Consider the following 14,354-nt stretch of genomic DNA (forward strand, 5'->3'; position numbering starts at 1 on the left):
TAAATTTATTACATTTTAAACATTGTCTTTTCAATGGCTTGAGCACACTATAAGTTCGCTTCAATAACTAATAAAAAAATACATTTTTAGGGACTCATTCAAATTTATTTTGTATTTTATTTGTTATTTAGTTGATGGTATCCTTCGTGGCGAACATCCCTAACCGTCTGCTTGTGCTGTCTTGTCTCGGCTCTGGCCGCAATAATTTCCCACAAAATACTTCCGCAACACATCGTCGATGGCAGGTCCTTTGCCACTTTCGCCCCTTGCAGCCCAAGGATGTGCTGCCATGCTCCAGCTGCATTTCACTTGACTTCACGTCCTCATCCAGCTGCAACTTATCATTTTATAAGCATTTGTTTTTCCTCTTGTTTCTGTTTTTGTTTGCCTGCTCCTCCGGAGAAGCCGTGTTGTTTTTCTGTGTGCAGCATATCAAAATATTTTGTTGCATTTTGTTTTCTCTGGCCCCCAGTGAGCACTTTATGTGACAGAGACTTTAAAATGTGGCAAAGTGGTCTTTTTCGGCCAGTCATGTCCTCGAAGTTCTGGTCACAACACGCTCCTCTTCCTTGGGAGTGTCATTTCAGGGCGGAATTAATGCAAAATTATGTGCCACGTAAACTAATTTTTATAAGGGGCACACTGGCCTACGATTTACGAGCCCTCGCACTTGGCCACAATCCTTTCATAACATTCGGCGACCATTTTATTGCCCCGTTTGCTGCCACTTAGAATTGGGGCGAGAAAAAACCGAAAAATACCGCGTGGCGCATTAAAATGTTGCCCAAGCCTCCAACTCCATGACCCCCAATTCTCTTTACACTTAGAAATATAAATTTGATGAATAGCAAAACGCTGTTTTAAGATATGTATTTAAAACTACCAAAATTTACAAATTCTAAGCATTTTCAGTGGCTAACATATTCTTAAATATCTGTTTTGGCTTTGATTTCTTAAGTTCTTTAAATATTCAGTCTTATTGCATAATTTTTTGTATGATAATTTGATCATTTTTATGACCAAACTTTCTTGAATCTTTTTTTGTTATTTATTATTTATTAAATAAGGTAGACTAGTTTACAAAACTAAGGCTTACAGTGACGAAAGTACCAGATTTTTCCTGAATCTTAATTCATTATATTACTTTCAATTCTTTAAATCTTTTGATTTGTTTTTCAGAATATATTATATCTCTTTTAATTTTTAAGTTCTTTGAATTTATTTCAAAATATGATTTTTTCAAAAGTATGCTTTACTTTGATTTAAAAAAAATAAGTTAACCAATAAGAAAATATTTTTTTTTTTTAGCTTGAAGCAATGAAGTTCTTATTCTTAATCCATTTGTTGGCATGAGTACTGGCTTGCTATAATATATTGAGCTATATAATTTTTTCAAGTGCAGCTGTTGTTGTTCGAGTTGAAATTTATATTAGGCCAACAAAGTCGCCCTCGGAGAAAACTAAGGATGGGGAAATAGGGCTGCCTTTGGCAATGGCGCCTGCTCTCAAGTGCTCATAAATTCACGAAAATTTCACAGCCGCCGACGGACCAACAAAATAAAAAGCGTCGACAAGGGCAAACGGTTCGGGGGAGTGGCGTCAGCTGTTGCAGTCTTTGGCCACAAAACCCCAACACCACCACCACCTCCTCCCTTCGAAAAATCCATTTTCAGAGGCAATGGCACACACTCGACTTTGGTTTGGCAACATAAATTGTTAAAGAATTGCCACTTTACAGTCGTAAGGAGCACATAAGCCGGACAAATAAAAACCCTTTTTTCCCACGGCCAGCAGATCCTTGAGGTTGGTCCTTGGGCATCCTGCCCGTCGGGGATGCAGTGGCGCAGCAATCAGTCGCAGACCTCGGATTGGATGTCATAAAAATGCCATCTACGAAAGGCAGCACTTAAAGCTGCGTTTGTTAGCGGTTCTTTGTCATCATTATGGCATCCAATTTGTACTCAATAAAAGCGCCAATTCAACCATGATGAGAGCGATGGCCGAAGTCCTGGCAATTGTTTTCCATCAAAAAGTAACATGTCCATGAGAATGAGCTACGGACTACGGAGTGGACTGCCTGCCAATCCATTGAAGGATGCTGCAATTTTCGGCCATCCCAATGGTCATGAGTTATCTGTGTGTGTCCGTGTTTGAAGTCCGAGGTCCGAGGTTCGTGAAGTGCCTTGCATGTGAAGTGCCGTGATTTATAAGCGCTTTGCTGGCGATAACAAAAGTGGGCTGTGCCCAACAAACAATGGGTGAAGATGGGATGCAGCAGGAACACATGCAAATTCCACATACACATAGTACCACAGATAGACGACAGGACCTTCTTTCAATTTTCTTTGTACGGTTTTGTGGTCGCTTGGCTTTCCGGCAAATTTTTATCTCAAGTTTCGGGTACCCCGTTGACAATAAAAATGGCAATAGGATGGCAGAGCGAGGCAGGCGAGGCCGTCGCAACCGCACAAAGTCCTTTTGCTCCTGGCCCATATCATTAATTTTGCACAAAAGGACGAAATGTCCTTTTGCCAAGTGCAGAATTGGCCAGTCGGCGGTGTCCTCCGAGCGGACCAGCAAATAAATAAGGCAAGCAGACTTTGTTGTGCATTGGCAGCTCTGCGGTTGGGATTGCTTTGGTTTTACACGGCAAAAAAAAGGTCTTTAATTGGTTAGTTACAAATATTACATTTTGCAAAAGCTATTATATAGCATTTGTATCTATTAAATTCATATGTTTTACATTGTAAAAACACAGTTTAAAAAAAATTATTAAAAAATTTTTTTTTCTTCAACAACTTAATTTAAGTCTATATTTTTTGCTACCGCATTTTTTCTGTGTATTTAGGTTCCAGAACGAAACTGTGGTTGAGCTCAAGCTAAAAGAAGAGGCTGCAACACGTTCGACATTTTGTGGTGTTCATGCTGCGTTGGGTTTTGCCAAATTGAAATTGTTTTGGCAAAACAACGGCCCTTGAAAAGCAACTAAAAGCAAAAGACCACTGATTGGAAGGAAGATATAATAAATAAATAAAAACAATACAAAGAAAAAACTCTATACATTTTACCCAAACCACATTTCTTCTTCATAAGCATATGCAAATTTCAATTGAATTAAAATAGCGATTTCAGCTCTGTCTGAATGCCTTTTGAATTAAAATCACATAGGCTTACGAAAACATTTTAGGGACACAACACAATAGAAAATGTCCAAGCAGCAGCAAAATGCCACGGGTTCGACCGCGGAATCAGCCGCGGGTGTTGGAAAAAGGCAAAAGGATCGTTTCTTTAGCAGTAGCAAAACAAGACGTCAATTTCAGTGCTGCATTGCCAAGGAATGTAAGATTACTGGGTATATTACTTATCCTTTGACCTCCTTGACCTTCTTGTAGACTACAGTGAGTATTCGAACTTGGTTGATTCCCTGCATATCACGCCTCGGATGATGGTCCACCAAAAGTGCTTTAAGGTCAACAACACTTACGGTCTGACTCTCAGCATTAAAAACACCGGATTGGTAAGTCGGCAACTGCAGCAGCGTCCGCAAAAGTGGAACCAATTTTAAATTATTTTAAAAAACAACACAAATTTTCTAAACTTAACTTAATTTTTAAAATAATCATCATCCACTTAAAATATGGATATATGGCTTTTCATAAAAAATTGACGTTTAATTTTTTTTATTTAAAAAGATAATGTAACTGTGTATTTTTTAAAGCACAAACATGTTGTTTTAATACTATGTAGAAAACTTTTTGAAATATTATAATTTTGAATGAGGAACGAGAGTTCAATCATGGCGTCATTTTACTCGCAGTTCCCACGTCGTATCAACATAACCTCTGACAGTCCCGAAGACACGTCTATTTCGATACCGGAACTGGACCTTCACCGCTACTTGGACACCGATGAGACTTTGGAGGTAAAGATCTGGATACGGTCCGCTGTAAAGCGCGACATAAATCGCCGGCGCCACATTCTTGTTGAGTGTTTCCACCCGAATATTATATTCCAAGTGCCCATCATTGGTAATCACGTTGGCTTTTAGAGTGATTTCCAGTTCTTATGGAACTTCTCCGCAGTTCTGGACAAACTACACTATCCGTCGATCAGCGACACCATAACTTTTCCCAGCTGCGTTCCCGGCAACAAAACCCACTACGAAATGATAATCTACAACCCCACCAAAGAGCGCGTTCGAGTGCGGTACAGAAAGTGAGTTATGTATGTCTATGCCTTAATTTAAATCGAAAAAAACCAAGTATGTTTAAAAGGTATAAACTAGTTTTATAACTAAACTACATAATATGTCAAAAATGCAACCGCACTTTTCTAAGTGCCAATACACCTTTCTATCTAATAGTTGGAATTTCACTTAAAGAAAAGAAAAAAGCAATTGTTTGTTTTTTATAAATATGGTATTATTAAAAAAAAAAAAAGTTCCATAGACTGGTAATACTGACTGCTAAACAGCCCAAAATCAGATATACATACCTCAAAATTACTTCCATTTTAAAAATAATAAGTCACATAGTAAAAGTTTCAAAATGACCAACAATTTCTTAAAAATATATATATTTTTTTAATTTATCTTTTTTTTAGCACAAATCGCGGCCTGGAGATCCATGACAACAACAAGGACATCCTGCCGCCACAGGATTACGCCAGGCTGCTGTTAGTCATCCAACCAAAAAAACTAAACGTGTACAAGGGTTTTTTCAACATCAAGTTTGGAGTGTGTAGGTATCATCTTCTTCCGGTAGATAAACCTATATCTCCTCAATGTTATCCATTCCCAGTGCCTCCAAAGCCGGTGATGTTCGTCTTCACGCCCAAATCAATGAGTGTGCATCTGAATATCGGCAGTGTGGTCTTCGGTTCGACCAAATTCTCTGGCGACGAAACTCGCATGGTGATCATGTGTAACGAGAGTCCGCATGAGGTATTCGTCACCGGTCGGTTTTACACGGAACCGGCTGCTAAGGAGCCGAGTACCGATGAGGATGAGGATGAGGATGATCAGATCTCCAACAAACTGATCGACGATGCCATCAGCATGCACAGTGCACTGATCTTTGACTTCGAGGAACGTGCGAGTGTGCAGGATTTGTTGATGGATGCGAAAGCGGTCAAGCACTTTGACTTCTCCATGCCAAATAAAATCGGAACCGGAAATTCGGCAGAAATAATGCTGATTTTCCGGCCGACCTATGATGCGGAAAATCCATTTCCGGATGATCAGGAGCCACCGTATTTTCAGCGCACTCGGGCCACATTTTGCTTCACCGACGCCGAGGAGTGCATCGAGTCGCATTTTGTGATCATGGCTGGATTAATCGAGGGCATCGAAATGGAGTTTCACCCGAAAGTGATTGATTTCCGGAAAATCTACCTGGGCGAAGAGCACTGCGCCCAGATCAAAGTTCTCAATTCCGATGGTAAGAATAAATTACAACAATATAAATTACAAATATAAGCCAGTCATATACCCTTTTGGCAGTTGTGCCCGCCAAAGTGGAGTACAAGGACTGTACGGATCCTGATGCGGCCGGCATACGCATCACGCCCGTTGAAGGATTCCTGCTGGAGCCTTGCACACGTGGTATATTCAATGTGTCCTTCTACTCATTGTATCCCGCTCGCTTCACAATAACACTGCGTTTTAAAGTGCAAAATGGGGCGCACTACAAAGTTGCGATAAAGTATGTATCTGAGTGATAAGCATTGTAATCTCTCTGCTCTAAAATCGTTGATTTTTTTTTGTCCAGGGGCACTGGACAACCGGTGCAGCTGCGCACCTTTCCCCAATTGGTGGAGTTTGGGAGCATTCCAATGGCCGTGCCCCAGAAACGATATATGCTACTAATGAATCCACTGGCCGTGCCAATAACGCTGCAGGTGAAACCCACCGATGATGGGGAGGAAACGCCATTGGTTCTCAATATACGCAACTCCACGGAGATGCTGCCCATAACAGTGCGAGATCCCATACGACATCTGCAGCAGGTGCACGAGGAACTGCAAAGCCACGAAACGGAGGAGCCCAAGGAAATCCGTCTCACAAATGCCATATCGGAAGTGCTTTCCATGAAGTCCGTCCAAGCGACTGAATCAAACTATAGCTTGGAATTTGAGGAGGAAGTGATGGGTGAGCATGCTCAGAAAAAGATACTTAAGTTTAAAAAGGTATTGTTTTAAGAATGTTTGTTCAGTTTGAACTTCACTCAAAAAGAAATATTTAATGAAACCTATCTTAAAAAGTTAAACTCTTAAAATAATAGTTAAGCTCGAAAAAACAAGTACAAATAGTTTCTAGAGATACTAAAAAAATTCGTAAACGAAATACGTTTTGTACTTAAAACTAGAAGAAATATACCATAAACCCAAAAATGACTATAACTTTTTTTTATCCACTTTGCATGAAATGATAAGGTTTTATTAAGGTTGGTTTAAGTTTAAATTATATTTGATTTGAAAAGCTGTTCATAAATCAAGCAAAACTATACTATATATATAAGAATGCAAAGTGTTTGAAACAAGAAAATATTATGAAGATGAGCACATTTCGAACCTGACTTATTTTCAAGCCTGCTTTGTACTAAAACGAAGGTTTCTTGGTTTTTTCCCTAAGTGCACTTACTTTATTTCTATAAATATTAATTTATTTTCCACCTCCCACTTAGAGCCCATTCCACAGATGGCTGCCCATCTGCTGACCAACCTAAAGAAACAAAAGATCTTTGACAAGTCGGAGACGGACCGCCGTGTCATTCAAGAGGCACTTATGGGTCTGCTCAACACAAAGTACTTTTCTGTTTTCACGAAGCACAACAACTATATATTCATGGACTGGAACGCACTGCCCAGTGATCCACGTGAAGTTTTTTGCGACAATGAGATAATCTATCTGCGTCCAAACACTGGACGGAGCATTACCATTCTTTTGGTGCCCAACAAAGCTGGCTACTTCCATCGATCGCTGTCCGTGAGGATTTGTCCCTCCGTTGCAACACCATCTGTGGATTCCAGCGATGATCATCCCATTATGAAGACCCTCATCAAGTCGGAATTTCTCTGCTCGAAGCTCTGGTTTGAGTACAATTGCGTGGTCCCCGAAATCGTGTGGTCCAATATGGTGGACCTTTCGCACCGAACAATCTACGCTGGCGAGGACTATGACTTCGAGATGAAGTTCTCCAACCCATCTATCATAGGCGTCTTTCTTCACTATGATGTCGTTGTGAGTGGTTTAAAATTTTAGCTTTGACTGCTTTTGCTGTGAGCATTTTAGAAGCCGAAAGCAAAGTAACAGCAATATCAACAAGAGCAGAAGCAATGCTATTAATTTAGCTGTAAGAACTACAGACTGTTACTTTTGCTGCGAAAGCAATTTTAGATGATACCTACTTTAACGGTCAACTAGTTTGAACAATCTTGTCCCAAGATATTTTTTTAACGAATTTAAAATTTGCTTCCAATTTGCTCACAGCAAAAAGAGGCAATGTCTGGCTTTGCTTTTACAAATTCGAAATCTTAAACTTATAAGCAAAAGCAAAGTCAAATAATGGCTTTCACAGCAAAGCAAAGATTTTATAGATTATGCTTTGCTTTTACATTTGCATTTCAAGCAAAAGCAAGTTCACAGCTCACAGCAAAGCAAAAGCTTTTGCTACTTTTTCATACATAATTGTTCTAAACTTGCTCTGTAATCATAATTCATCTCTTTAATTTCTTAAATCCAGCCCATTGACATGACCTTTCGGGACGGCACGTGGAAATTCTTCATTGACGGTGGATCGGAGATCACCGCCAAGTGCGCTGTGACCTTTCGATCGCTGGGCAACACCCGGCTATCTGGTCTTGTCAAGATGGTGGGCGCCAACTCGCCGTACGCCTTTCATCTTTTCGCCAATGTACTACCCACAGAGATCAGAGTTATGCCGATGTTTGTGCACCAGCGATTGCAGGTCTACGAGAAGAGCCTGGTGCACTTCTATATCGACAACTATACGCCCACGCACACGAAGCTGAGCATGCAACTGGTAAGGGTAACTCAAGTCGAAAGCTGTCAAAAAAAAAACAGTTTAGCTTTTAAATGTTTATACTATTGCTTTTAGGTATTATTTTTAGGAAAACCTTATTATGTGGGGTGCTACAAAAGTCACTAGGAATCTGGGTGTCTAAAAGTATGCAATAAATATTTGTTATGAGTCTATACAAATTCTCTAATAAAGTATATTTTATATTGCATACTTTTAGACACATTTAAAGGTGATTTCAAAAACCTAGTGATTTAAACATATAATTTGTATACAAAATTAAATTTATAACGATATATTTTTCTTTTACATATTATTTTCGTAAATAGCTTACCAGCTGCAGAAATCACTAGCGGCTTAAAATAATTTATATATAACATTTAAATTTATTGTATTATATTTTGTATTTGTTATAGATTATATATATTCTTCAAGTGTTTCCCAAACTAATTTCGATTAAAACTCCTCTTCAGAAAGATATAGAGTTCCAGTATTTGACACTTAGAGGTGGATCTTTAGCTCCCACAGGCCAAAGCATGTACACCACCTTGGTGTCGTTGTTCACCGATCCGGATTTGTACCAGAACACCATGTTTATTGACCTGCAGTTCGACAATGTGATGACGATTCCCATCACTTTTCTGGTGGAGGGGGTGCCACTCTACTTCGAGCCGGATATACGCCAGGGTTTCGATGCCGGACTGCTCTACACCGATACCAAGGAGCAGTTCCAGGAAAGCCTCTACCAGCACCGTTTTCCCATTCGGGTGATCAACAAAGGTCGTCGTTCCTACCGCATTTTGATTATCCGCCTTAATACCTATGGACCGGGGGCCAATGTGTCTTCGGCCTGTGCCAACAACGCTTTAACTTCCCGTTTTGACATGGAACCAAAGAATCTTTACATGTCGCCCAGTGACGAAAATCAGCTGGACATCTTGGCCAGCTCTTATGTGGAAGGCCACGCCACCGGCGACTTTCTGGTGCAGGTCATCGACCAAAAGTATCCGCAGCGTAAACACATCATTAGGATTAGGACCTCGGCAGATTTCGTGGATGTCCAGCTGCATTGGAGCCCCAAGCAGGTAAAAATATGAGCGTTTATTTAATTGAATTTACCATTTAACTCCCCTGTGTAATAATCATAATCGATATGATTGATTTTGATTTTTCGATTTTTTTTCAAAGTAAAGTACATTTGCGCTTGAACATATTTATTAACACAATAATAATATTTTTTTTTGGCATCCTAGTTTTGTAATTTAAATCTATATAGTGATGTGTCTTTATTGATTTCCTATCAATGTATTTTAAATACATTATACTCAATATTTACTTTATAATATATAAAACTTTTAAATTTCCGAAGGTGATCTTCAACTACAAACGCTGTGAACCTCTAAAAGAGCGTTCGTACGTAGAGACGCCTTTCCTGGTGAATTCCTGTTCGGTGCCCATCGAAAAGGTGATCCTCCAGGTTACTGGCCCTTTCAAAATCAAGGAATATTACGAAGATACTTACGAGAAGGAGATACAGATCAGTTTGGGTGGCTTAGAGCGAAAAGAAATCTTCGTGATGCTCAAGGGAGGAGCTTCGAAACAGCTCTTCTGTCGCCAAATCGAGGGAAGAATCAATGTGATGGCGCTGGGAAAGCAGTTGAAGTCTCTACCACTGCGGGCATCAATAATGGTTCCAGATGTTGTGATCTTGCAGCCAGAACTTGTGCTTTTCGATCGGGGCAAACCTTATGACAGTATGATCCATCTAGTTAATCAAGGCTGCATGCCGGCTGAGTTCAAGTGGAAAAGGCTGCAGACCACGGAGATTTTCATTGGCGACGAGGATGATCCGGAGGGCATTGCAGCGGATCTCCTCTCGGAAATTCTTCGCATGCTGGACTACGACTTCAGTTGCGAGGATCAGCCAAATATGACACTGAGATATCAAGAGTGCCGCTGTCAATTTCGTCGTTTTGAGGAGAATGGCGATTTGATACTGGAAATCTTGGACGAGGTCATCAACGAACTGGACTTAGCACATAAACCACTACTCTATCCTCCGAAACTTCCCCCTGCCGACCAAGAAGAGGAGGACAGAGATCAAAGTTCGTCGAGTGTTGTGCGAGAAACCATTTCGGATATACTAAATCGCCTTCACCTTGAGTCCAGCGAAAAATGGTCTGAGGCATCCACCGAATACTGCTTTGCCAGTCGGTATATCTACTTTTATGAAAAACGGGGCACTGTGGACACGGATCTGGAGTGTAAACTATATCTGCCGCACATTCGGCGAAGCCACGAAATGCGGGCCGTATTCGAGTTGGCCTTAATAGGCGGACGAAGTCAGCGCTTCACCGTCACTTTGATCAATCTGCCGCAGAAGATCAAGTTCCACAAGGACAGCATTTACGTGGGAATCAAGGTGGGTATATATTTTAGATAACTTAACGAGTCGATAAAAAATAAATTCAGTAATATAAAAACAATAGATGCCTAGATGAATGATATACGCGAATTCTTTAGAACACAGGTTAATAATTAACAAACTAATTTCTGTAGAAAATAAAAAAAGGAAATATTTAAATTAAGATGACTTAACAAATTAATTTACTTTCCATTTGGCATTGTTATAAAAACGAAATGTTTTTGATTTTCGAAAACAAATAGAAAAACGCGAATTCTTTAGGAAATAGCTTAAAAATAAAGTAATTCTTGTAGACAATAAATTTATAAAACTATATAACTTATATTTTTTTGATATAAATACCTGTTTTGTTAATTTATTGACAAAACCAAAATCAACGCTATTTATTCTTTAATAAATATATATATTTAATTATTATTATGTTTACCGATACTATTATTTTCAGCCCTGGTACGAGTCCTTCGATACCGTGGTGCGTGTGAGCAATCTAACCAAATATCCTCTCCAGTTGGTTGTGGTCGAGGTGAAGAAGCCACCTCCCAAGTCGCCCAAGGAGCAACCATTGGAAAAACGTCTGGTTGATGGATACTGCAAGATGATGACAAGCGATATGATGCATTTGGAACCTTTAGGATCGGATCAGATCCGTGTGAAAGGCATCCTGGGTTTCAGCGAAAGCTTTAGGCATACTTTTGGAGCCATGATCAACAACAGTGACACCAAGTACTTTTGTTTACGAGGACAGGGCGTAATGCCCATGCTGGATATGGCATCCCCACTGTCCAGCACTCCCTTAAGTCCTCTAGAGATCGAGGAGGAATACCGTTTGCTGCAAAAGATCTACCACTATGAGATCTTTCGCAGCATCACAGAATTGGATGAAGAGCCAAAGGGTGACAGAGGTGAAGAGGAGCTGCAAGTGGAAGAAATAGTCTCGGTCACCGAGGATTTTACTTTGCTATCGTCCAGCGAGGAGGAGATGAGCTCGGAGCGTCAAAACCAACACGATTTGCAGCTCTTCCGAATGGTTCACACTTACGTGATGGTGAATAACAACCAGGAGTTGCCCCATGCCACAGTTCTAAGGCAACTGATCTTGGCCGAGAGATATTTAAGGCGCCTTCGACTGAAACCGGAGTTGTATTCGGTGCATCAGCAGGTCTACCAATCTTACCAGAAGATTCACAAGGCGCCGGGCTTCAAACACCCAGCGATGGTCAAACACTTCACAGTCCAACCCGTTCCCTGCGAGCAACACGGTTTTGTCCTCGACTTGGGTCTGTTGACCATGAACACCTTGCGGCGATTCGAACTTAAACTACACTTCTTTGGCCCCGGCAAACTTATTGCCGCAGCACGTACGGCTGTCAGGATTCCAGGTTTATATGTGGACTTTAATGTCACCGACGCTCAACAGTAAGTAATGATGGTAAAATTAACATAGTCATTCAAAATTTCAAATAAAACTTACATCTCAAATCATATTTATGCTAGAGAATTGAAAGAGTAGGTACAAAAATAACTGCCGATTAACTGTCAAATTGGCATCGTTATAGAAACGCAGCGTTTTGATTTGCTCGAAGAAAAAAAACGCGAGTTTTTTAGAACCTATGTAATTAATTTATAAAAATTAGTAAATTATTTAAACAAAAAGATTAATATTATGACTAGTTTACTCAGGCAGTTCTAAATCTGCTTATTTTAGTAATCCTCAAAAGATAGTCCCATAGCTCCATCTTTGAATAAACGATTGTAAAACTAAATATTATATATTTAATTATTGATTAATTATTCTCCCAAGTGCGGATAAAAAATTCTCCTTCTGGGCTGAAAAGTGCACCACGTTGGAGTACTTTAAGGACAAGTACAGGAATATGTTTGAGCGGTTGATGGATGCGGAGCAGGATCCCAAGCTGAAACACGCCCACTCTTTTGACCTGGACAGAATGGTTAAGCACCAGCGAGATTTGACGCCAAAGGATCGTCGACTGATCGTGGAGTACTACAACAGTCTGAATCCATCTGTTTATCCCGATCACAAGCACCATTTTACACTGGCCAAAATTTTCTCCGGCTGCTTGTCCAACTATTCTGGAGTGGATGTGACCATGGTGGGACTTTTTAAGCCAGAGTCACGTTTCTACGAAAAGGATCAGCTTGTGGAAGACTACCTGTATATTGATGTGAGTAATTTCGGATTTAAACTGATATTACCTTTGACCTCTAACGTCCTACTCACAGTTGCACATGGGACCAACACTTCCGGTTCTATTGAAAGGCTTGATTGTTGCCTAGTTTTATATGCATTTATTGTGGTTTCTTCTTGGGTTTCTTAATTTTATGTGCAGTAATAAAGCTTTTACTTTTGGGGGAGCCTTAGCAATACATGTTGAGCTGGCGGAAAAAGTAGTGGAAGATAAGCAGGACACAGAAGGAACTGGTCACGGGCAGGCCGGCTGCTTTTATCCATCCCAGAATGTTGAAATCGTCCGGGTAGAATTCAAACTGTTCGGTGGGAATCTCGCCGCAATTGGAGATCACCACCGGCTCCACTGGGAAATCATCCGTGTCTGTTTTCACCTGGAATATAAAACGTCTTTGTAGTATGAGAACTACATTTTGGGTTAAATTCACAGGGACTGAGAGACTTTTATTTTAAAAAGACTACTGTGATTTTTATTTTAAAACAGAAGGACTTGTGTAATTTTTACTTTACAACATAACACTAGGTACATAAAATTCAGCGAGTTTAAACAATAAAACTGTTTTTACTCTTGTTTACAAAATTAAAGAAAAATCTGCCAAATTGGTAAAAAAAAAAATAAATATCAGTTGCTTTTCTAAAATAAAAGTCTCAAATAATCGCACACCTTGTTTTTAACATGTAATGTTTATAAAGCTTTGAAGCTTTTTATATATTTGTAAGTCCTTATCATTTTTCTATTTTAAATTTGTAGGTAAGCAAATATTAGGATGTTTTTATTATTTTCGTGGCAAAAATGTTGTTCACAATCTGTGCACTTTAGTAATTAATACGAACTAACAATGTTCGTAAGAAAATATATATTTTTTCTATTGTTAAAACGGAAGCACAAACTTTAAATCTATTTTTTAGGAACGACTAAGGGTTCTATCCACTTTAAATCCTTACAGCCAAAAATGCTTGAAAATATCCAATGATTTTTAAATAAAGGGATTAAATTAAGTGTTTGAAGTAAATTGAAAACCTATTTTTGTTGTTATTTTATCTATATAAACTCACATCCTCAATGGCGTAAATGGTTTCCATTCCCTCGAGTACCTTGCCAAATACGGTGTGCTTTCCATCCAGCCACTTTGCGGCCACGGTGGTCACGTAGAACTGGCAGCCATTGGAATCCGGACCGCGATTGGCCATTCCCAAGTAACCGGGTCTATTGTGCTCCACCTCCAAGGCCTTGTCTTCGTCCGGAAAGTACTCGCCATAGATGCTAGTTGACCCGGTTCCATCACCATTTAGGATATCGCCGCCCTGGACAAGGAAGCGTTCCACTACGCGATGAAAACGAGAGCCCACGTAGCTGGTTCCATTGATTCCACGCAGGCAGATGTGTCGGAAATTGGCCACTGTCTTGGGAGCCAGTTTCCCGAACAATCCAAAGGTTATCCGGCCCACTGGTTTCTTATTGTGCTTCACATCCATGTAGATTCTGGATGTCACCATGAAACTTAAACCACTAACAGCGACCGAAAAAGAGCTAAAACAGATTATCAAATTGAGGAAATTCATAGTTTCCGTTGGTTCCGGTCTTAACGCGCTGATGAAATACACAAAACTGAAACAAAAGACTGGATTGTGGAAATTAGAGAATTGAATTTCTGGGTCGGAATCCATAGAAATTCCAGGTTAAG

At 39.9% G+C, this 14,354-nt stretch overlaps 2 protein-coding genes across 4 annotated transcripts; one reads left to right on the top strand and one right to left on the bottom strand.

Annotated features, from left to right (window-relative positions):
- Positions 1 to 3,174: 3,174 nt before the first annotated feature.
- Positions 3,175 to 12,837, top strand: LOC108149140. Of its 3 annotated transcripts, none has more exons than XM_017276549.2 (15): positions 3,175 to 3,338; positions 3,392 to 3,516; positions 3,817 to 4,027; positions 4,082 to 4,214; positions 4,602 to 4,738; positions 4,799 to 5,437; positions 5,500 to 5,701; positions 5,768 to 6,147; positions 6,683 to 7,239; positions 7,742 to 8,041; positions 8,512 to 9,123; positions 9,408 to 10,460; positions 10,909 to 11,879; positions 12,265 to 12,646; positions 12,705 to 12,837. In XM_017276549.2, exons 1-15 carry the CDS (start codon positions 3,206 to 3,208, stop codon positions 12,756 to 12,758), a joined length of 5,889 nt encoding a protein of 1,962 aa, XP_017132038.1. In that variant the 5' UTR covers positions 3,175 to 3,205; the 3' UTR covers positions 12,759 to 12,837. The 3 variants fall into 3 exon arrangements, with proteins under 3 accessions (XP_017132038.1, XP_041566442.1, XP_041566443.1); XM_041710508.1 differs by having other exon boundaries at positions 3,251 to 3,338; positions 3,399 to 3,516; XM_041710509.1 differs by lacking the exons at positions 3,175 to 3,338; positions 3,392 to 3,516; positions 3,817 to 4,027; positions 4,082 to 4,214 and having other exon boundaries at positions 4,706 to 4,742.
- LOC108149553 (peptidyl-prolyl cis-trans isomerase, rhodopsin-specific isozyme) lies at positions 12,751 to 14,262 on the bottom strand. The gene is made up of 2 exons (XM_017277194.1): positions 13,726 to 14,262; positions 12,751 to 13,043 (listed from the first exon to the last, which is right to left on the bottom strand). Exons 1-2 carry the CDS (start codon positions 14,230 to 14,232, stop codon positions 12,840 to 12,842), a joined length of 711 nt encoding a protein of 236 aa, XP_017132683.1. The 5' UTR covers positions 14,233 to 14,262; the 3' UTR covers positions 12,751 to 12,839.
- Between the last annotated feature and the right edge of the window lie 92 nt (positions 14,263 to 14,354).

Source organism: Drosophila elegans, unplaced genomic scaffold (assembly GCF_018152505.1).
Source record: "Drosophila elegans isolate 14027-0461.03 unplaced genomic scaffold, ASM1815250v1 contig_814, whole genome shotgun sequence".
NCBI lineage: Eukaryota > Metazoa > Arthropoda > Insecta > Diptera > Drosophilidae > Drosophila > Drosophila elegans.

Coding starts and splice junctions, on each gene's coding strand:
- LOC108149140 (XM_017276549.2), top strand. CDS start 3,206: ATGTCCAAGCAGCAGCAAAATGCCACGGGTTCGACCGCGGAATCAGCC. Junction 8,042..8,511: donor CGAAGCTGAGCATGCAACTG/GTAAGGGTAACT, acceptor ACTCCTCTTCAG/AAAGATATAGAGTTCCAGTA. Junction 11,880..12,264: donor AATGTCACCGACGCTCAACA/GTAAGTAATGAT, acceptor TATTCTCCCAAG/TGCGGATAAAAAATTCTCCT.
- LOC108149553 (XM_017277194.1), bottom strand. CDS start 14,232: ATGAATTTCCTCAATTTGATAATCTGTTTTAGCTCTTTTTCGGTCGCT. Junction 13,044..13,725: donor CCATTTACGCCATTGAGGAT/GTGAGTTTATAT, acceptor TTTATATTCCAG/GTGAAAACAGACACGGATGA.